General features: G+C 41.2%; 1 protein-coding gene across 2 annotated transcripts in view; it reads right to left on the reverse strand.

Moving 5' to 3' along the window:
* The window catches only part of fip1l1a (FIP1 like 1a (S. cerevisiae)), a 93,985-nt gene that overhangs the window by 33,730 nt on the left and 35,845 nt on the right, over positions 1–24,410 (reverse strand). For both annotated transcript variants that reach the window (XM_068035335.1, XM_068035346.1), the window contains exons 11-12: positions 20,430–20,456; positions 19,994–20,045 (exon numbers count right to left, since the gene is read on the reverse strand). In XM_068035335.1, the coding sequence (XP_067891436.1) occupies positions 19,994–20,045; positions 20,430–20,456 (79 nt within the window). The remainder of the gene's footprint in view (positions 1–19,993; positions 20,046–20,429; positions 20,457–24,410) is intronic.

Genomic DNA, 24,410 nt, shown 5'->3' on the forward strand with positions numbered 1-24,410 from the left:
TGTAAAAATAGAAAGGCAGATTATCTGAATAGTGATAGATTGGGAAAGGGGGAGGTGCAACGAGACCTGGGTGTCCTTCTACACCAGTCGCTGAAAACAAGCATTCAGGTGCAGCAAGCAGTTAGGAAGGCGAATGGTATGTTGGCCTTCATTGCAAGAGGATTTGAGGAGCAAGGATGTCTCACTGCAGTTATACAAGGCCTTGGTGAGACCACATCTGGAGTATTGTGTGCAGTTTTGGTCTCCTTATCGGAGGAAGGATTTTCTTGCCATGGAGGGAGTGCAAAGAAGATTTACTAGGCTGATTCCTGGGATGGCAGGATTGATGTATGAGAGATTGGGTCAACTAGGCCTATATTCACTAGAGTTTAGAAGAATGAGAGGGGATCTCATAGAAACCGATAAAATTCTAACAGGACTAGACAGGCTATGCAGGGAGGATGTTCCCGATGGCTGGGGAGCTCAGAACCGGGGTCACAGTCTCAGGATACAGGGTATGCCATTTAGAACAGAGATGAGGAGAAATTTCTTCACTCAGGAGGGTGGTGAACCTGTGGAGTTCTCTGCCGCAGAAGGCAGTGGAGGCCAAATCATTAAATATATTCAAGAAGGAGATAGATATATTTCTTAATGCTAAAGGCATCAAGGGATATTGGGGGGAAGTGGGAACGGGGTACTGAATTAGACGATCAGCCATTATCTTTTTTGAATGGCAGAGCAGGCCCAAAGGACCAAATGGCCTACTCCTGCTCCTATTTTCCATGTTACCCAAGAAGGACTGGAAGATTATGGCCAATGCCTCCGCAATTTCCTCCCTTAATTCTCCTAGTATTCTTCAATGCATCCCATCCAGTCCTAGTGACTTGTCAACTTTAAACAAAGGCAGCTTTTCGAATAACTCATCTTAATCAATCTTTAGCCCATCCAGTGTCTCAAATACCTCCTCTTTCACTATGACTTTGGCAGATCTTCTTCCTTGGTAATGGCAGATGCAAAGTACTCATTTAGTACCTCAGCCATGTCCTCTGCCTCCACACGTAGATCCCCTTTTGATCCTTAATCGGCCTGACCCCTTCTCTTACTACCCTTTTACTATCTGTATGTCTAGGGAAGACTTTGGATTCCCTTTTATGTTAGCTGCTACTCTTTTCTCATACTCTCTCATTTCCTTTTTCACTTCCTCCCTGAACTTTCTATATTCAGCCTGGTTCTCAGTTGTATTCTTAACCTGACATCTGTTGTACGCATCTTTTTTCTGCTGCATCTTACTCTTTGTCTCTTTCGTCATCCAGGGAGCTCTGTCTTTGCTTTCCCTCGTGGGAATATACCTCGACTGTACACGAACCATCTCCTCTTGTTGTTCTGTTACAGTTTTGCCAGCCAATCTTTGATTCCAATTTATCTGGGCCAGATCTGTTCTCACGCCACTGAAATTGGCCTTTCTCCAATTAATTAGTTTCATTCTAGATTGCTCCTTGTCTTTTTCCACAGCTAACCTAAACCTTATGATACTATGATCAATGTAACCCTGCTGACACTTGATTTATTTGATCCACCATCTCCCCCTGAACCACATCCAGCAATGCCACCTTCCTCGTTGGGTTGGAAACGTACATATCTAGAAAATTCTCCTGCACACACTTCAAAAACTATTCCTCCTCTCTGCCCTTTACATTATTATCGCAGTTTATATTCAAGTCCCATTATTATCACTACTCTATAATTTTCCCCAAGTGTTTCATTCCCCAGCACTGACATTCCTCATCTGAACAGGTCAAAGAGACAAAACCAGGGTGAGGGAAACAGGAAAGAGACTGCACATGCACAGTCCATACCAAAACTATTGTTGCAGTTAACATTTGGTTCTCCAGTCTCACTCACTTTGCTTTACATCCTGAAGCATTCTTCTTTTCTAATTAACTATCCATCTAACTTATCAATCAATGAGAACATGCCTGCCATCAAACTGCACCTTGAAAACTGTGACCAGTACTGTTCATCAAAAGATCTGAACGGTGCTCGATATGGATACAGTGGCAGCATGGATACAAAATGGGCCATGAGACTGCTCAGATTGTTCTCTTTTGAGCAGAGGTTAAAGGAAATATTTAAGAGGTGTTCAAAATTATGATGGGTTTTGATAACAGTAAATAAGAAGAAACTATTTCCATTGCGGGGGTTGGGGGGGCTGCTGGTAAGTAGAAGACACTGATTTAAGATCATTGGCAAAAGAAGGAAGTGAGATGAGGAGAATTTTTTTTAATGCTGTTATCTGGAATCCATTGCTTAAAAGGGTAAATACTAGAAGGGGGAAAAAATTTGGGGAAAGCAGTGGAGTGGGACAAATTGCACAACTATTTTAAAGAGCAAGCATCGGTACAGTCGAATAGCCGTTCTTTTATGCTGTATGATTCGATATTCAAGTATGGGAGGCATTGCAGTAAACAGTCATAAAACTGATCCCCGATGTCATTAGTCTGAGTAATGAATAAAGACCAGAGGAACATAGGGTTTTCAGCCTGGAAAGGAGAAATCTGTAAAGTGAGCTTAGAGGTGAATATTATTGTTAACTGTAGAGAAAAAGCTAACCAGGAATACAGGAAAATAAAATTGTGAAAGTAGAGCTAGGGGACTTTGATTCAAACTAGCAAAAGGCATGTTTAGAAATTATATAATGAAGTTCTTTTTCAGACAAAGAATAATGGATTAAACTTCCAGACTAAAGTGATGGAGGAAAATATCCTGTAATCAATTAAGAAATAACTGGATACTACAATGAGGAATTCAGAAGGAACTTTTTAATCGCAGTGGTTAGAATGTGGAACTCCCTACCACAAAGAGTATTTGAGGCGACCACCATAGATGCATTTAAGGGGAAGCTAGATAAACACATGAGGGAGGAAAGAATAATAGGATATCTTGATGCTATTAGATGAAGGGTGGCAGGATTCTCACGTGGAGCATAAATCCCAGAATGGACCAACAGGACCAAATGGCCTGTTTCTATACTGTAAATACTATGTAATCCTAATGCAAACACATTCCCAACTGTAACCCAAATATGTGGTCCATTTCCAAATCCCAAATTTTCCATATTCTCTTTCTGGAGGCAGTGTGCCATACTTTAATAGCTACTAGTCACCCTCTGATACAACAACCAGCCACTCCTTTGATGCCCACACACATGCTCTCCCAGAAAGTGTCCTAGATTATAGTCAGGACTGGGAACCCTGGACCACATTACCGTCCCTAAACTCAGAGTGCTGACGCTAAATTATAGAACCTTTACTGACATCTCAACTGGGATCAGTTAATTCACAAAGACCAAGGACCAAATTTGGAGTTGTATGACTCAAATAATGATTGGAAAAACTCAATTGGTGGAGTCAGCAAGGTTCTACATTACAAGCTCATTAATTTGTCAACTAGAATTTCGATCTCCATTGGCAGCTCTTTAGAAAGGCTCTCTTATGAAAAGGACAGCTTGTATTTATATAGCGCCTTTCACGTTCTCAGTATGTCCCAAAGTGCTTCACAGCCAATTAAATACTTTTGATGATTACTACTGTAGCGTAGGAAGACAAACATTAGAAAGAACATTCTTTCGAAGAAAAAAAGTGGGGAAAAAAATCTTTGAACACATTAGAAATAAATGCAATTAAAAAGTGGGCTCTTAAGCCAAAACAAATCCAAATTTTAGGGGCGACAAACATCAACTGTTATTAGAAATAGTTTAAGTTTGTAACATGCAAAGATTGCTCAGAACTAGGAAATGATTTTCTTGAACCGTTTGATGTGACTGCCTTTAATTTAGAACTGAAGGTGCGGTTTAGATTTAGAAACCCACGCACTGAAGAATTGGCAGGTTACCTTACTCACTGCCTAACGGGTTGGCAATAAGCCGACTGTTGATTGAATACTTCCATATATCCTTCCGGTAGCACATTTGTATAGGTAAACTCATCCAAGAAATTCAAGTTTTAAACAGGTGGGCTATTAATCCATTGTTCTATAAATATACTGTTAAAATCAGGTTCACATTTACTAGAGACTATACTGCAGCAGTAGCCAACATATGTGGGTGGCACATGCATGAACTACAGCAAGCACGCCAAGTCATGAGTGAAGCTTTTATTTCAGTTTCTACTGAAAGATAAAGACTTTGCTACAGCTAAGCATCTATAAGCAGGAATTTAAGAAACTTCTGCATACAAGGCTAACCCATTTTTGATATTCATTATAGCAAACAATTAACATGTTGGTGATGCGTTCCTTTGTTCATTGTTTAAATTTAAAACTAATTGTGTCAGTAATTGCATCTTTTCTTCTGTGCCTAGCAGCTCATGAGGTAACCCAGTTCTTTCACAACTTTTACATTCAGCAGATCATGCTCTAGGTTGTTCCTGTTAACAAAAGACAGGTCATTAGCCTGGTATTGTTTGTGGGTGGGGTGGGGATGGGGGAAAACAGCGAGATGGGGTGGAGGCACTTCACCCTCATCTGAAGTACGTACCCTGCTGGATGTCAACTCAGTATTCAGAGATGGGAATTCTTGTATCCACTGACCAAGGCTGTCTATATACGTATTTGACTCAGGTGGACATGGTACCACTAAGCTGAGTCTCACTCCAGAATTGGTAACTAGCAAGCACAAATCTAGCATCACCAAAAGAATGAAGGAAGACGTTCAGAGAAAATTTATATTTTTGTGCACTTAAGATTTAGGACATGAAATGCCCCACTAGAAGCAGCAATGGAAGCAAAATCCAAGAGAGAGAGAGAGAGAGAGAGAGAGAGAAGTGGATCAACATTTGAAAAGAAAAAAGTGTAAAACATATGGCAAAAGGAAAGGGGAATTGGACTCAGTAGATAACTCTTTGAGAGCTGATATGGGTGTGCTGAGCTGAATGACTGCTTTCTGTGTTATAAAATGCTATGACTTTAAATTACTCCATTAAACAGCAAAGAGAAAGATCATAAAAACACATGAAACACTTGTCCACTGTTATCATTAACAGCGATTTTAGGCCAGCAGACTGGTATGCAAATTCCACTCTCCCACACCAAGTTTTTAACATTCAATATCAGCAAAATCTGCAAATTTTTTTTAAATAAACATTTTTACTGCATGTAAAAATTACTGCTTTATTGGATTAAGGAACTTCACGCAACATCTGCAGACATGGTGAGTACTTCATACAATTCATCAGCATGACATTTTGTTAGCTACATATCAGGGTTTATCTGAGGTGCAGCGGCGACAAATGCTTGGGTCCGAGAATATCAGTGTGTTGCCCGTTAGGGAAGTAACACGTGTTGCCTGTTAGGGAAGTAACACAAATAGCAAGAGGTGGGGATCACTCTCACATCCAGTAGTCCCTAGAATTATTCAACTGGAGAAAGTTTGCCAATACCAGATTGGTGGCTTGGTACTTTTTTTTCCCCATTCGTTCATGGGATGCAGGCGTCGCTGGCTAGGCCAGCATTTATTGCTCAACCCCAATTGCCCTTGAGGTGGTGATGGTGAGCTGCCTTCTTGAACTGCTGCAGTCCTTGGGGTGTAGGTATACCCACAGTGCTATTAGGAAGGGAGTTCCAGGATTTTGACCCAGCGACAGCGAAAGAACCGATTTAGTTCCAAGTCAGGGTGGTGTGTGGCTTGGAGGGGAACTTGCAGATGGTGGTGTTCCCATGCATCTGCTGCCCTTGTTCTTCTAGGTGGTAGAGGCTGCAGGTATGGATGGTGCTGTTGAAGGAGCCTTGGTGAGTTGCTGCAGTGCATCTTGTAGATGCTGCCACTGTGCATCGGTGGTGGAGAGAGTGAATGTTGAAGGTGGTGGATGGGGTGCCAATCAGGAGGGCTGCTTTGTTCTGGATGGCATTGAGCTTCTTGAGTGTTGTTGGAGCTGCACCCATCCAGCCAAGTGGAGAGCATTCCATCACACTTCTGATTTGTGCCTTGTAGATGATAGGACAGGTACTGGGGAGTCAGAAGGTGAGATACTCACCGCAGAATTCCCAGACTCTGACTTGCTCTTGTCGCCACGGCATTTATATGGCTACTCCAGTTCAGTTTCAGGTCAATGGTTACCCCCAGGATATTGATAGTGGGGGATCCAGTGATAGTAATGCCATTAAACATTAAGGGGAGATGGTTAGATTCTCTCTCGTTTGAGATGGTCATTGCTTGGCACTTGTGTGGCACGAATGTTATTTGCCACTCATCAGCCCAAGCCTGGGTGTCGCCCAGGTTTTACTGCATCTGGACACAGGCTGCTTCAGTATCTGAGGAGTCGCAAATGGTTGACATTGTGCAGTCTTCAGTAAACATCTCCACTTCGACTTTATGTTGGAGGGAAGGTCATTGATGAAGCAGCTGAAGATGGTTGGGCCTAGGACACTACCCTGAGGAACTCCTGCAGATATGTCCATGGACTGAGATGATTGACCTGCAACAAACACAACCATCTTCTTTTGTGCTAGGTATGACTCTAACCAACGGAGGGTTTTCCCCCTAATTCCCATTGATTCCATTTTGGGCGGTCTCCTTGATGTCATACTCGGTCAAATGCTGCCTTGATGCCGTCACCCTCACCTGACCTGTGGAGTTCAACTTTTTTGTCCATGTTTGGACAAAGGCTGCAACGAGGTCAGGAGCTAAGTGGACCTGACAGAACCCAAACTGAGCATCAGTGAGCAGGTTATTGCTGAGCAAGTACCGCTTGATAGCACTGTCGATGACCCTTTCCATCACTTTGCTGATGATTGAGAGTAGACTGACAGGGTGATAATTGGCCAGGTTGGATTTGTTCTGCTTTTAGGTAGTGTCAATGGGAACATAAAATTAGAGATATTGAGAGATTAAGTCAGTGGACAGAACTGCGGTAGATGGATTTCAACGCAGGCAAGTGTGAGATCACCCATTTTGGATCAAAAAAGATCAGAGTACCTTTTAAATGGTCAGCAAATAGTAACAGTGGCAGTTAAAAAAGATTTAGGGATTCACTTACATAGATTACTAAAATGTAGTAGTCAGGTATGAAAAAAAATGATCAAAAAGGCTAATGGAATGTTGGCCTTGAAAGCAGCGCAGCACAGATTCACCAGATTCTTACCAGAGCTCCAAGGGTTTGATTATGAGGAGAGATTATATAAACTATGCCTGCATTCTCTGGAATATAGAAGGTTAAGGAATGATTTGATTGAGAACTTCAGGATTTTAAAAAGAATTGATAGGGTAGATAGAAACTTTTTCCTGCTGGTGGGGGAGTCCAAGACAAGGGGACATAACCTTAAAATCAGAGTCAGGCCATAGGAGAGATGTTACCAAAGACTTCTTCATACAAAAGGAGACAGAAATGTGCAACTCTCTCCCACAAAGTAGATGCTCCCTCAGTTAATAATTTTAGATCGGAGATGGACAGACCTTTGCACATTAAGGGTATTAAAGGATAAAAAGCCACGGCAGGTAGATGGAGTTAGGATATAGATCAGCCATGATCTCATTGAATGGCAGACCAGACTTACTTCTATTCCTGCGAAAGAGGAATGACACCTCAGGGCATTTTACCATTTCCATACACAGATCATGTACTACTTGCTCAGATTGGCAAATGTTCTTGGTTTATTTTGGGGATGTTGAATGCAGCTTTTCACTGCTCAAAGTGATAATTAGGCAGACTGAGAGGCACACCTCTTTTTGGAAGCAAGGAAAGCAGGCGCAAAGTTGGTTTGAGGGGAGTGAGACTAGCAAGACTCAATGGTGGACCCAGTGGCTTTAAGGATGTCTCTCATACTTTGAAATGTTTAATTTTTTTTTTAAGATAATGTATTTAAATTTACTTTTAATGAAAAAGTGTTCACAAAGTTAAAACCCAAATGCTAGAGCCCCAGGAGCAAAGAGGGAACTGATATGCAACGAGCCAGACATTAAAAGAGTTATCTATGATGCATGGGGACAAGGGGGGAGTTGTTATCTCATCTCAGACACTCTCAAACATTCACACCTTCAAGGGGTGGAATGCTGATCACTCATTTTACAGGGCAAGGTGGAATTTGGATGAGCTACATTTAATGCAAGAATCAGAACTGGCCTACTTTTGCCTTTAGAAGTTACGACATTTTACTTCTATGCCCTCCTCCAGAATGTGGGACTCACTACCACAAGGGATAATTGAGGTAAACTGCATAGATGCATTTAAGGGGAATCTGGATAAACTCATGAAAGGAGAAAGGAATAGAAGGTTATGCTGATAGGGTTAGTTGAAGAGATGTGAGTGGAAACTCATGTGGAGCATAAAGACTGGCATTGGCTAGTTGGGCCAAATGACCTGTACATGCTATGTACGAGATATAAACACAGGAGAGTTCTGCACTGTGAAAGATAGTGCTACTCTGCTACTTGTCGTGGGTTTTGGACAGCACAGGAAAATCCTGGGTTGAATCGGGAAGCAGGAGATAACCAATGTAGTGCCATTGTGTGAATTTGAACTTCTTGTTCTTGAGGTACAACCTGACTAATATAATGGAGTCCTTCTCGTGCTGAGCCCTGAAATTCACTTGCAACAAGCAATTCTGGGAGATTGCTATCACACTAGGGTAGTGTGGTTCAACGGGACCAGGGTACTTTCAATGCAACAGAGGATTTCTTTGATGACATCTAACAGGATAAAGGATTGGCTAGCTAACAGTCATTTCATCACTGTGATATGGATTTCTGTCTAGCTCAAACTGATGAAATGCAAGCTGGTAATTTCCAAGAAGCAAGCTGCTATCTGAAGTTAGTTGGGCGGCCTCAATCTGGTCTCTTTTGGATGCAGGTCCATAGCACAAAGCAACTCATAATTTAATACAATCCGTAGGTCAGTCACAAAAAATTCACAAGTACTTTATGTTTTTATGAAATAGGAGATATTTTCCACATGGAGACAGATCTTATTCTGCTTCTCATCTGTGCCATATCTGATAGAAGAGTGCTTGGCGGCAACAAAGGATGCTAAAATTTAACCACCCCAACTGCTCTCAGTTGCATGTAAAAAATAATGCTGATGTTGGAAATCAGGAACATTACTGGGAAGTAAGGCTAAACCAAACTCGTTGGCTGCAAAAGAAGTCAATTTTCAATTACAATAAACTAGTTTCATATCACTGAGGGAAGTAGGATAGCCCTGCTTCCCAGTGGCAATCATTTACTCATTCAATACTAGGTAGAAAGCAATTCACATCCACAGAACACTTGACCATTTCAATTGACATCCAGCACAAGTCGTCCAAAAATTGGCAAGTTGAAATGTTATGTGACAAATGTCTCACAAGTCAAAATTTTAACAACCTCAGTGGTAGAAATTAACAGGTTACGATCCTATAGTGGTTTAGAAATTGGTAGGAAATGGAGATGGGATTAGTGGAAAATGATGCACAAAAATTGGTAAAAATTGATTTGTTAAATTTTTCCATGGATGAGTTTGGATCATTGGTAATTACAGAACTGCAAGTTGTCTTGAAGTTCAAGGTATTTTATTATGAAAGAAAGACTTGCATTTACACAGCACCTTTCATGACCACAAGACATCCCAGAGCACTTTACAATCAATGAAATAACTTTGGAATGTAGTCACTATTGTCATGTAGGAAAAGCATCAGCCAAACTGCAGACCGCAAGTTCCCACAAACAGCAATGCGCTAATGACCAGATAATCCGTTTTTTGTGATGTTGACTGACAGATAAATATTGGCCAGGACACCAGGGGGATAACTTCCTTGCCTCTATTCTTAAGAAACTCTTAGAAATAAGATCCAAGTACAGTACATCAGTAAGCAGTACTTGTAACCTAAAAGCTGGCAGATCTGTTTCGTCCTGCGTGCAACTTTTGTGCGCATTGCAAATATATATCAGTCTCCCAAAAATGCATTTGACAGAATTTGCTCCAGATGTCAGTGTCAGAGTCTGACAAATTTGCTTTAACGCAGTAAAATTATTTGCAACAGTGCTACAGCATCAGCAGGTTATGAAATGCCTATTTGCTTAGCAATATGCATTCCTATACTCAGTATCTATATGGTTTTTATTTAGAGATACAGCACTGAAACAGGCCCTTCGGCCCACCGAGTCTGTGCCGACCATCAACCACCCATTTATACTAATCCTACACTAATCCCATCTTCCTACCACATCCCCACCTGTCCCTATATTTCCCTACCACCTACCTATACTAGGGGCAATTTATAATGGCCAATTAACCTATCAACCTGCAAGTCTTTGGCATGTGGGAGGAAACTGGAGCACCCGGAGGAAACCCACGCAGACACAGGGAGAACTTGCAAACTCGACACAGGCAGTACCCAGAATTGAACCCGGGTCGCTGGAGCTGTGAGGCTGCAGTGCTAACCACTGCGCCGCCCCTATTTTTTCTAGACAGCAGTGTGTAGGTTTTAAAATTTTCTTTCATCGGTTTGTCACAAGGTACAGTAATGAAATGTAAGGTATTTCCTTCCTGATACAGTATAATGCCAATCTTAGCAGCAATTTTGGAATGTCTGCAAACCAACTGCTGACCGCACACTGAAATGTTCTAATGCTAGAAGCCTACATTCAACAAAGGAGACATTTACTGAAAGTTGCCTCAAATATCTCATTGTTAATTTTACATAAAAGAACATTGAACTCAGTAGCTTTTATGAGAGACACTCAACACCCCTCCCTCACACAATGTGCAGAGTCTTCCTCCTTGAGGAAATCCAATCCTAAACTGTTTCCACTGGGCACTCTCCTTCAGTGTGGACAGTCGAGGTTGATATTTGACTTTTATTCTGGACAACCTGAGTTCAAGTAAAATGTCCTACCATCAAGATTTAGTGATTTGGATATGGTACAATGCGAGTTTGTGACTAGCTTGTTTACGAAGCAGATTCAATTACTTTGTCTTCTCTGTTGAATCACAGAATCAGAGAATGTAGTCTTTTAGCAATGGGAACACTTAATCTTGTAGTGGAAATATTTATGTGATACATAATATGTTGGAATGTGCAACAATAAAGCACAGGAATTGAAACCGTCCTAGAAGTTTTCAGAAAACATTTGATAAGGTGCTAGAGCTCCATTATGAAAGTTACACAACACTGTATTGAAGAAATGTAGCTGCATGAATAAAGCGCTGTCTAGGGAACAGAAAATGACCAGCAGTATTTGGATGCTTTCTGGATTGGCAGGATGAGGATAGTGGTGTATCCCATGAATCTGAGCAAAGAGCTCTTTCATTTTCCATTTATATTAAATGATTTGCAGACAGGCACAATTTTAAATTTCCTGATAGCAAATTAGGCAGCATGGCAAACTGTGAGCAATCCAATGGTATATTAGTAGGTTCGCAGAGTGAGCAGACAAGTGGCAGTTGCAGAAGTGATAGATTTTGGGAAAAAGAATAGTGTAAGAAAGTATACCAAAATAGCACAATCCTTAGAGTGGAAGGACAGAGATACCTAGAGTTACAGATATATAGATCTTGCAGTCTTAAGCAAGAGATTAGTGAAATGTGAAGGACCCATACAGTGTGGAGTTTAGAGTTAGTGAGTATGATCGATAGTTGGGCTAATTTGAAAACTAAGAATTTCAATCTGAATTTACTAATATTAGCCTTCAGTAGCAGTAGACTGCGATGGGCCAGTACAGTGTGGAATTCAGCAGGGAGATGCAGTTCCCCATTTGTTATAATTGAGTGATTATGTTGGTGTATGAGAGTTTATTTGAGGGAGAGGAGGCGGGAGGGTGATTTGTCGATCAGATATTCCCATATTGAACTCCATCAAATGCAGCATAAAAAAAGATGGTAGGGAAGCAAATAAACCATGTGAATAAAGACCAGTAGGAAACAAGGGAAAATTTTTGAAGCACAAATAAAACATGCAGTAGGGCTAATTAGATGAAAAAGGATATCTTGGCAGTTCATGAAGGAATGGCACAGATACTAAATAACTACTTTGCTTCAATTTTCATAGAAGGATGGAAAAGTGGAACAGAAGGAGGGGGGTACTATTAGATAAGGATATTACTCAACCATCCACTGGAATTCTGGAAAAATCCACCAGGTGTTGATGGCTTGCAACCTACAATACTGTTTCCTGACTTCTGTCAGCAAAGACAACAACCACTCAAAAATCCTTAGGTATGTGCAAATGCGACTCCAGGATGATATGTTGCCTTCCTGGTGCCAGGGTCCAAGATGTCACTGAGTGGCTGCAGAACATTCTGAGCAGGTAAGGGTGAACATTCAGAGGTCATGGTCCATATACATATACCAATGACCTAGGTAGAAAGAGGGATTAGATCCTGCAGGCAGATTTTAGGGAACTAGGGAGGAAATTAGGACCTCAAAATGTAGTAATCTCTGGATTACTCCCAGTGCCACACTCTAATGAGTACAGAAAGAGGACAACAGAGCAGATGGCTGAAGGGATGGTACAGCAGGGAAGACTTTAGATTCCTGCAGCATTGGGACCTATACAGGGGTTGCACCTCAACAGACATATAACCAATGCAGGGCAGTTTACTAGTGCTGTTGGGGAGGGTTTAAACTAACTTGGTAGGGGGATGGGAACAAGAAGCAGCATTAGGAGAAACAAGGTGCACAAAGGATTGGGAGAGACAGATAGCACTGGACTAAAGTACTAGGTGTAGTACACTCAGAGGGAATGCAAGAAGGTCCAAATTAGATTTAAAACACACAACGCATGGTAAATAATAAGGTTGGTGAGCTGCAGGTGCAAATAGTCACATGGGAATATGATGTGGCGATAATGGAGATTTGAGAGAGCTGGGAAAGAAATTAATAAGCATCACCTCAAAAAGAAGTAATCTCTGGATTACTCCCAGTGCCATGCGCAAGTAAGTACAGAAACAGAGTAGTGCAGATGAATACTTGGCTGGTGAGATGGTGCAGGAGGGGGGCTTCAGATTCCTGGTTCATTGGAGCTGGTTCTAAGGGAGATGGGACAAGTACAAGCCAGACAGGTTGCACCTCAACAGGGCTGGGAACAATCTTGAGGTGGAGAGTTTTGATAGTGCTGTTGGGGAGGGTTTAAACTTGCTTGGCAAGGGGTGGGAAGCTGAGCGTAGATTCAGAAGGGACAGCAGCAAAACTGGAAATGGAAGACAGAAAAGTGACTGAGCATGAAAGGCAGAGGAAACAAAGGCTAGAAGATAGAATAAATATGAGAATAAAAATAAAAAGGAGTTGTGGTGAATAAGGCAGATGAGCTGAGGGCACAGATAGACACTTAGAAGTATGATATCATAGTTATTACTTAAACATGGCTTAAAGAGCAGGAATGGCAGCTCAACAATCCTGGTTATAGGGTTTTCAGACAGGATAGAGAGGGGGATAAAGAGGGGGGGGGGGGGGGGGGAAAGAGATCACAATATTGGTTAAAGAAACAAAATCACAGCTGTGAGGAAAGATGTTGTGTTAGAAGGAGTGTCAAATAAGCCCATACGGATTGAACTGAGGAACAAAAGGGGGGCAATCCCACTGCTGGGAGTATACTATAGACTCCAGTCAGAGGGAAATAGAAGAGCAAATATGTAGACAAATTGCTGAGAAGGACAAAAATGTGGCAGTAATAGGGCATTTCAACTACCCTATTACCTAGGATAAAATCAGTGTAAAAGGTATAGAGAGCTCAGAATTCTTAAAATGCATTCAGGAGAATTTTTTTAAACCACTAGGTACCAAGCCCAACAAGACAAGCAGTAGTTCTGGACTGAGTTTTAGGAAATAAAACTGGGCAGGTGGAAGGGATATCTTTTGGAAAGCATTTTGGTGGTAGTGATTATAATTCAGCTAGATTTAGTATAGTTATGGAAAAGGACAAAGATAGACCAAGTAAAAGTTCTGAATTGGGGAAAGGCCAATTTTTCTAAGCCTAGATGTCATTTGACAAAAGTGGATTGAAACCAGTTACTTCAAGGTAAATCAATGTCAGAGTAATGAGAGGCATTGAAGGAGGAGATAGAGAGGGTTCAGAACAAATATGTTCCCACAAATGAAAATGATGGTACTCCCAAATCTGGAGCCACGGAATGTCAGAGAATACAGGATAGGATAAGGCAAATAAAGGAACTATATGTCAGATACCAAGAGCTCAATACCGCAGAAAGTCTACAGGAGTACAGATAGTGCAGAGGTGAAATTAAAAAAGAAATCAGGAAAGCAAAGAGAGGGCATGAAAAAATATTGGCAAGTAAAATCAAGAAAAACACAAATGATGTTTTATAAATATATAAAAAGCAAAAGGATTAAGGAAAAAGTAGTCTTTTAGAAAACAAAAAGGTTAACTTGTGTGTAGTGGCAGAAGATGTGGACATGGTTCTTAACAAATACATTGTACGTCTTCACAAAAGACGGCAATGACTGTATTTAGGGAGGAAGAGTGTGAAATATTAGATGGGATACACGAGAGAGGAAATATTATGGTATTTATCATCTTTCAAAGTAGATAAACATCCAGGCCCAGATGAAATGTATCCCAGGCTGTAAAGAGAAGCAAAGGAGGAAACAGCAGAGGCTCTGACCATCATTGTCCAATTCTCTCTGGATCCTAGCTAGACCAGAGATCTTGCACTGTTGTTTAAAAAGGGAAGAAGGATAGCTCGAGTATAGAGCAGGAAATTATTGGAAACAATTCTGAGGGACAGTACAAATTGTCATTTAGAAAGGCATGCATTAATCAAGGGCAATCTGTATGGAATTGTTAAGGGAAGGTCATGTCTGACTAACTTGCCTGAATTTTTTTTGCGAAGGTAACAAGGAGGGTTAGAGAAGATAGCTTGTTCGATGTAGTCGACATGGATTTTTGAAAGACTTTTGACAAGGTCCCACATGGCAGACAAGTCAAAAAGAAAAAGCCAATGGAATCCAAGGAAACGCAGCAAGTTGAATCCAAAATGCTCTCAACGGTTGGAAGCAAAGGGCCAAAGGGCGTTAATGTGGCTGGATGGCAGTTTCCATTGGAGTTCCGCAGGGCTGAGTACTTGGTCCCTTGCTTTTTGTGGTATATATATATATATCAATGATTTGGACTTAAACGTAGGGGGTATGACTAAAAAGTTTGCAGATGATACAAAAGTTGGCCATGTGAAAGAAAGCGGTGGACTGCAGGAAGATATCAATGGAACTGTCAGGTGGCAAAAGAAATGGCAAGTGGAATTCAATCCAAAGATGCATTTGGGGAGGGCAAATAAGGTAAGGGGATGCACAATAAATGGTCGGATATTGAGAAGTGTAGAGGAACAGAGAGACCTTGGAGTGCATTCTCACAGATCCTGAACGTAGCAGGACAGGTAGATAAGGGGTTAAGAAAGCATATGGGATACTTTCCTTTATTAGCTGAGGCACGGAATTTAAGAGCAGGTAGGTTATGCTAGAACTGTAAGAAAACACAAGTTTGATGCACCTAAAGTACTAGGTACAGTTGCGGTCACTGGATTACAGCAAGGATGTGATCACACAACAGAGGGTACAGAGGTGATTTACGAGGACGTTGCCAGGCCTGGAGAACTTTAGCTATGAGGAAAGATTGGATAGGTTGGGATTGTTTGTTTTGGAACAGAGGTGACTGAGGGGAGATTTAATAAAGGTGTATTAAATTATTAGGGACCTAGATAGAATGGATAGGAAGGACCTATTTCCCTTAGCAGCAAGGTCAATAACTAGGGAGCATAGATTTGAAGTAAAAAAAAAACCCGCATTTGTTAAGCGCCTTTCATAACCAATGGACGCCTCAAGTGCTTCACAGCCAATGAAGTACTTTTGAAATTTAGACACTGTTGTAATGTAGGAAACGCAGCAGTCAATTTGCACACAGCAAATCTCCACAAACAGCAATGTGATAACAACCTGTTTTTGTGATGTTGATTTTTTTTTTCATTTTTTCATGGGATGTAGGTTTTGCTGGCAAGGCCAGCATTTGCTGCCTATCCCTCAGTCATTTCGGAAGGCAATTAAGAGCCAGACATATGGCTATGGGTCTGGAGACACATATAGGTCAGACCATGTAAGGACAGCAGATTTCCTTCCTTAAAAGGACCTTAGTGAATCAGATGGGTTTTTTCAACAATTGATGATAGTTTCATGGCACCATTACTGAGACCAGCTTTCAATTCCAGATTTTTTTAGTTAGGATTTGAAAGTGTCTCCCCAGGGCATTAGCCTGGGCCTCTGGATTACTAGTCCAGTGACATTACCACTACACCAGAAGGATTCGAGGGGAGCTGAGAAGAGGGTTGAGGGGGTCTAGAAATCACTGCCTGAAAGGCCGGCTGAGGCAGAAGTCCTCAACACATATATAAAATACCTGGTTATGTGCTTGACTTGGGGAGAAAGCGGGGACAGGGTACTGAATTAGACGATCAGCCATGATCTTTTTTGAATGGCGGAGCACTCCTGCTCCTATTTTCTATGTTTTGAAGTGCTGGAAACTACAGGGTCACGGACAAAGAAAGTGGGATTAAGCTGGAGAATTCTTTATTGGCTGCCACAGACACAATTGGCCAAATAGCCTCCTTCCACGCTGTAAATTTTCTATTTTTCTATAACACAAAAGCAAAATACTGTGGATGCTGGAAATCTGAAGTAGAAACAGAAAATGCTGGAAATACTCAGCAGGTCAGGCAGCATCTGTGGACAGAGTAACAGAAATAATTTTCCAGGTCAATGACCTTTCTTCAGAACTGGAAAAAGTAATGCAACAGGTTGGAAGCAAGTCCATAGGTGGTGAAAGGGGGCAGGGGAAGAAAAGAACAAAAGGAAAAAGGTCTGAGATAGGGTAGAAGCGAAGACAGTGAGTAAATGACAAAAGGGATGATGATGCAAGGAAAAAGGGTAGGTAATGAGACAATAAAACAAAAAAAATGGACCTAGAAGAGTTCAAAACGATAATAGCAGAATCATCAACAACAGCTGCTGTCTGGAAAAAATGGAAGCAGTGGTTATGATCTGAAATTTTTGTACGCAATGTTGAGTCTGTTAGGCTATAAAGCGCCTAATCGAAAGATGAAGCAGTATTCCTCGAGCTTCACATAATAGTTTAGAAGGTCGAGGATAGAAGTCGGAGTCGGAGTGGGACAGATAATTAAAACAACAAGCAACCAGAAGCTTAGGGTCATGCCTGTGGACTGAACAGAGGTGTTCCACAGAGCGATCATCCAATCTGATAGTTTTCAACAACATTCCCACCACCAGTGTCTGATCTGTAGTTTCCTGGTTTATATCTATCCACTAACATTAGCAACCCTCCAGTCCTCTGTCACTACTCATATATTCAATGTGGATTGAAAAATCGTGACCAATGCATCCACTTTTTCTACCTTTGCTTCTTTCAGCAACCTAGGATGTATTCCATCTAGACCAGGCGACTTACCAAGTTTCAGTTATGCTAATCTTTTTACTATGTTTTTTTCTATCTATTACTATCCAGTCCATAACATCCCTCTCCTCGTTTAGTGTAACCTTCACGTCACCCGTTTCCTTAGTGAAGTACTCATCAATTCTTTAGCCATGTCCTCTGCCTCTACAAGAAGATTTCCCTTTGGTTCCTTAATAGGCCCAGATAACAGGACAGATACCAAGGAGTGGTCAATGGTTGTTTTTGGACTGGAAGTGTATAAACAATGGTGACTCCCAGGAGTCAGTATTTAGTTTCTGCCTCACATACTGGTAGATGATACAAAATATCAAGAGGGCTGCAAGAAACTTTAGGAGGTCAGACACAGGTTAGAAGATTAGGCAGTATCATTTTAAAAGAACTTGAGGGCAATGAGCATAAAAGCTAGAAACGTTAAATTTGTTGAAGACATTTGTTGGGGCATCGTAACAAATATTGTGTACCATTAGGATTTCGGAGTCACAGAAAGGGTACAGAAAAGATTCACTAGAATTATACTAGAAATTAGAGGTTATTGTTCCAGGATACTACGCATTAAAAGGTCACAGCCTTGAAAAAAGGGACTTTTGCCCCAAAACAGAAAAGGTTAAAAGGGACAACTAGAGATTTTCAAAACCATGAATGTTTTGAGATGGTAAACCATGATTATATTTTCTAGTTGTTGCCAAATTGATAATATGAGGCATTGAATATCACTAGAAAAACAAATGAGGAAGTTAGAATAAAGTGTTTCATTCACAATGTTAATAGAGTATGGAAAGCTTTATTCCTAGAAAACATTAGTCATTTTTATAAATAAAGTATTTGAAAAGGAAGAATATAAGAATAATATGTAGAAAGGCAAGAAAATAGGATTCAATAGTCGAAGAGCCAGCACAAGCAGGATGGGAAAATAGTCTCCTTTGGAGCTCTAATTACTGTGATTCTATTGAGTTATCCACCTATCAGTTGATTACAAAATAGAATCAAAAGACTTGGACACACCCAAGCTGCCTTCAGTTCAAAGGTTAGAAAAAACAAAAATATGACAGGGAGAGGGGGAACAAAATGGAAATAAAATGGACTATATATTCAATTGAAGATTTTATATCAATGCTGAAGTGGCCAAAGATCAAAAGGTCGGAAAATTAGTGGCCGAATTCAAAAAAAAAGTGTGAAAATCTTTTGACAAGGAATCATGAAATGAATGCAAATGCTTTCAGACCACTTCAAATGTGTGGAAACATTAGTTTTCCCTTTGTTTACTTTAAATTACCTTCAAGACGATGGACCAGTGCATTTGTATAAAACACCAAAGTGATCTCAGCATTTAATAGTTAGTACATCATGTAGTTATGATGGATGAAATAAACTGTAACTCCGAACTGTCAGTTCAGATTTTTTTTTTTTTTATAAAAGTCCGCCAGAAAACACAAAGCTGCCCCAAATGTCGGAAAGCAGCAGTTCCTACTTGCAGTGCTGACAGTTCAGATTTGTTTTTTAAAGCCAGTCTTTTGGGTCTGAAGGTCAGAAATTGCAGGGGTGTCCAACCTTTTCACGTGAGGGGATACATTACAATTTCTGTCCTACATAGGGGTCCGGTGATCAAATTTCAGAAAGGTAAAGGCATTAGAAGTTTATTTTATGATTAATCAACAGAATAAAAAAATGTGCATTTTTGTGAACCAGTTTTAAATGGGACGACTAATTTATTAACTTACTTTCTTGTCACTATGTTGAACACAGATTTTGAGATACCTGGCATTTTTTTTTGCTTACACAAATAGTCAATGCCTGCCTGCACACTTGATGTAGCGATGCACAGTATTCCAGATAGACATCCATCTGTCAGGAGAGATCTTGATCGCTGCCTGTCTCTCTCCCGGTGTTGCTGTATGTCTCTCTCTCCCCCCGCACCCCCCATGTCAGTATGGGTGTCTCTCTCACTCCGCCCCCCCCCCCCATGTTGCTGTCTCTCTCTATTCCACCCTCTCACCGTCCCCAATTCTCTGTGCCCCTCCACCTATCTCCGTGACCCCCATAGCACCCCCCCATGATCCCCATCTGTCTGTGTCCCCGCCCGAGCCCCACCCCTTCTCTGTGTCCCCTCCCTGCTCGCTCTCTCTCCCGTCGCTCCCCAGGCTGGTTTAAAGGGGTGCCTGACTCTCTGTGTGCTCCCTCAGTGCCGCTCCGCCCCATGCCTCTGGCTATGTGCTGGCCTGCTTCCTGCTCTCTCCTCAGCGCCTCTCTCCCTCTTGTCTGCAGCAGTCATTCCCGCTCACTCACCGAACTGCCCGAAAACAGCAGGGGTGCCTGATCCTTGCACACCTGCGTCACAAATCACCAATCAGTGCTAATCCCGCCCAGACAGCCCGCTGTCAGTCACTGACATTGACCAATCAAACAACCGGATTGAAAGCTTTGACGGGCCGGAAGAAGCCAATGGTGGATTTCCAAAACCCTGTTGGAAATCCACCATTTGGCGGAAACTTTTCATTCCTGATATATGCAACTAAAATGGTACTTATTTGCTTCTGGATGAAATATTTACAAAAATCTGTAAAATGTTTCTATTTACCTTTCCAATGGCACAAGTGAAGGTGGTGGAGCTCCGGGTGGAGGCAGGAAACCTGAAGAAAAAGTAACTTTAAAAAAACTCAACTCTAAGCATATTTACTAAAGATCCTAAATATATCATGTGCCTACTTAATGGAAAAAATCCACTAATGTGTAATATAGCAAGATTTTAATATTACCCTAGAAAAAGAACTGTTGTACTTAGTGAGGTTTTTTCCATAAGCTTTATTTTCCACATTTAGATCGATCACTTGAAATTAAAGTAATCTGTCAAATATCTACGTGTGTACAATGTTTGTACTACACTAAAAGGCAATAGACTGAATAAAGTATCTATACTAGCAGAATGCTATAAATACAAATACACAGTAGAAATTCTACTTTAATACATATTACAGTATTAGGACAACAGTTTATGTAGAAATATGAAACCATACCTGGTGGTGGTGTCGTTAAAGGCATTCCTAAGAAGAGGAGAATGAAGTCACTAACACCATAGAATACATCAGTATTTTCTTTTTTTCTGTATATATAAAAATGTAAAAGATGGGTGCTGGGTGGCGAAATGGGTGAACACTTTGTTCTTTCACCCTGGGGCCTGGATTCAAATCCAGCTTGAACTGATGAGACCAAAACGTGTCTCCTCAAACGAATTTCAATGGGCATGAGAAACAAAATACATCTAACTTGGCATGTATTAGCAAAGTAACTCAGACACAGAGGTGGCTAGAGCAGTAAATGGAAATGTTATACTTGGGCAGTAGTGAGAACTCTTCCAAGGTCAAATTCAAGGCACACTGTTAGAGCTAATAATAAAATGCCACAACAGCCAATGTTTTTTTTTATTTTTTATTTAGAGATACAGCTCTGAAACAGGCCCTTCGGCCCACCGAGTCTGTGCCGACCAACAACCACCCATTTATACTAACCCTACAGTAATCCCATATTCCCTATCACCTCCCTACACTAGGGGCAATTTACAACAGCCAATTTACTTATCACCTGCAAGTCTTTTGGATGTGGGAGGAAACCGAAGCACCCGGCGAAAACCCACGCAGACACAGGGAGAACTTGCAAACTCCGCACAGGCAGTACCCAGAATCGAACCCGGGTCCCTGGAGCTGTGAGGCTGCGGTGCTAACCACTGCGCCGCCCAACACAGTTTACTTTTAATGGAACAAAGTAGAAATGGTACATACAATTTGGGCCTTCAGCATAAAGTACTTGTGAAAAGAAAGCTAAAGCAAAATTAAAAAGCAAATGTTTTCCAATTCCAATGTGTACCAAACTAGGCATATTCAAGTTTATGTACTTGATTTGAGCGATAGGCAGAAATTAAGACAAGTGTTTACACACCTGGTTACCATCCTGCAAATCTGTGGGCAGAACAACAATGCCAGACTCCTGTGATTGCCATGTCTATGGTAAACTAGCCAGCTGACACTCACCAGCTTGGCCTACATCAGAATGGACACTTAAACAAGACAGTGGATTGTGGCCTGTGCTCATTGAAACTTGCCACATATCTCAGCTCATTCAGGAGAGGAGTAAAAAAAAAAGGGGGAGGGAAAGGGGAGAAGCACCCATAGAGCTTCTATCTGCTCAAGGTAAGAGTAGTAACAAGAATTAACCTTCCAAATAACAGTTAGCTGTAACTTGCACAATATATTTGGAACAGTGAGGAATTCTACTTCTTCAACTGCATAATACATGAACTGGCTAGTTTCTGAAACTCTCAGCATAATCACAGCAAAATGCTTAAGAAATTAAAATAAAGCTTTAAATAAGGAATGCAACCCAAGTTATATAATTATACATCTTTTTCCAAAGCAGCTTGTGTCACTGTTGAAAACTTAACATTATGGATCAATGGAACTGAAAAGACTGTTTGAAATATGAAGTTGCAATCAGTTTCAAATGTTCAACATCAGAGGAAAGCCATCTGTGAACAATTTATTATTTCTTTAACAGTGTGCCAGATGTGCATCTTCGATACTGTAACAGCAGGTACAAAAGCTTTTGTTAAAAGGCTAAACTCAAAAATATTTACTTGACCTTTTCTCCAATTTATGAATTCATAGTCTACCAATTAGTGAAATCTTGAATTTAACCATTTTTTCTTCCACTTTAGGAAAAAAAAAACTTTCACTTAAAATTATTGTGAAATATAGATAAGTGTACATGTGCCATAGTACGTAACATTTAGTGGCTGTGAAAATCCCTGAGAGTTTGAGATATTAAGGGGAGTAACTTTGTGCTCACAGAAATATAATTTTTTCTTTCCGTTTATGTTTTATTTAGTGCAGTTCCCAGCTTTGTTTCTGCATAAAGAAGCGAAATAACAAAATCAGATCTTAAAGCAGATCAAAATTGACCAGTAACTACACTTGAAGATTAAACCAGTACAGGGCTGATTTTATGGGTGACCAGCATGTTCTGTTTTATTTGAACTACTCAGCATGCACTTAAAACCAATGCTTACTAAACATTGAACTAGGGGGAAAAATCCACACCCTGCATTCCCCCCACAAAAAAAATTCAGGCAAGACAGGTACTTTAAAAATGGACCAACAATTCTACGGAAGATTACAGATTCAAATAAATGAAATGCACCCACTCTTCTTATAGGAGGAGTTAAAAGGTAATTTACTAGGCATCCAAATTAATCCAGCATAAACTCCACCATGAAAATTGAATTTTTTGATGAAGTAACAGAGAAGGTTGATGAAGGGAATTTGGTGGACGTTGTTTATATGGGTTTTAAGACAGCATTTGATAAAGGTACCACATAAAAGGCTGCTTAAGAAAATTGCAGCTCATGGAATAGCAAGCTCAGTATCCAATTGGATAAAAAAATTGGCTTAAGGACAGAAAACAGCTAGTAGTAAATGGCTGCTTTCAGACTGGAGGATGGTAAACAGTGATGCTCCCCAAAGATCACTGCTGTTTTGCTATATATAAATGACTGATCTTGGAATATAGAGTCCAATCTCAAAATTTGCTGACGACACCAAACTTGGAGGTGCAGCAAACAATGAGAATGGTATGAACCGCCTGCAAGACAAAGGAGTGGGCAGACAAGTGGAAGATGGAATTTAATACTGATTAGTGTGAGGTGATGCATTTCGGCAGAAGGAATAGGGGGAGGTAATATATACTTAATGGCAGAGTTCGAAGTGCGCAGGAACAGAGGGACCTGGGGGCGCACATGCAAAGATGTTTGAAGGTGACAGCACAGATCGAGAGAGTGATTAGTAAAGCATATGGTACCTTGGGCTTCATAAATACAGGCATTGAGTACAAAAGCAGGGAAGTTATGCTGCACCTTTATAAAGCTCTGGTTAGGCCCCTACTGGAGTATTGTGCTCAGTTCTGGACACCACACATTAGGAGGATGTGAGGGTCCTTAAGAGGGTGCAGAGGGGATTTACCAGAATGGTTCCAGGGATGGAGGATTTTAGTTACAAGGCTAGGTTGGAAAAGCTGGGTTTGTTCTCATTAGAACAAAGGAGATTCCAGGGAGATTTAAAAGAAGTTTGCAAGATTATGACAGGCCTAGATAAGTTAGACAAGGAAAGGCTGTTCCCATTAACAAACAGTACAAGGACTAGGACAATGAGTAAGAAGCTACCAGTCCTGTGTTAGCGGGGAGGCAGCTGCGGGGCTTCTCCGACTGGGTAACGGCCGCCATCTTTCTTGGGCGCAATGTGCCGCAGGGCACACGCGCAGCCATGTTGGGCTAAGAAGCAGGAGAGAATGTTGTGAATTTCTATGCTAAATAAACATTGGTGGCTTTTGTAAACTCTTTTTACAGGGGCTTAAAAGGGGAGCATTTGCACACAGCAAACTCAAGCCAAGAATAAAGTCTCTTCTGAATTTCTATCCTGGATGAGTGACAGCTTTTATAAACTCCTTTTCCAGGACCCTGGAAGTCACTGCATGAGTGTGTGGTAGCGGCTACACTCAGTGTCTGTGAGGCCCGCATTTCCCTGGGGTTTGTAAGAGCGTGGTTGAGGCTGATTCAGTCATGGCTTTCGGGGGGTATTTGGGTAATTATCTGGGAACAGGAGATTTACAGGACTATGGGTAGGGGGCCAGGGAGTGGAACTGGCTGAGTAGCTCTTAGAGATCCGGCATGGACATGATGGGCTGAATTGCCTCCTTCTGTGCTGTAACCATTCCAGGGGACACTGATTGAAAGTTTTAGGCAAGAGATGCAGGGGGAATATAAGGAAGCATTTTTTTTTTTTTACACAATGGGTGGCAATGACCTGGAACCCGCTGCCCACAGGGTGGTGGAAGCAGACACAGTGACTTCAAGAGGAAGTTGGATGGCCACTTGAGAGAAACTGACTTGCAGGGCTACGGGGATCGAACCGGGGAGTGGGACTGACTGCATAGCTCTGTGGAGAGCCTGC

Source organism: Heterodontus francisci, chromosome 1 (genome assembly GCF_036365525.1).
Source record: "Heterodontus francisci isolate sHetFra1 chromosome 1, sHetFra1.hap1, whole genome shotgun sequence".
Lineage (NCBI taxonomy): Eukaryota > Metazoa > Chordata > Chondrichthyes > Heterodontiformes > Heterodontidae > Heterodontus > Heterodontus francisci.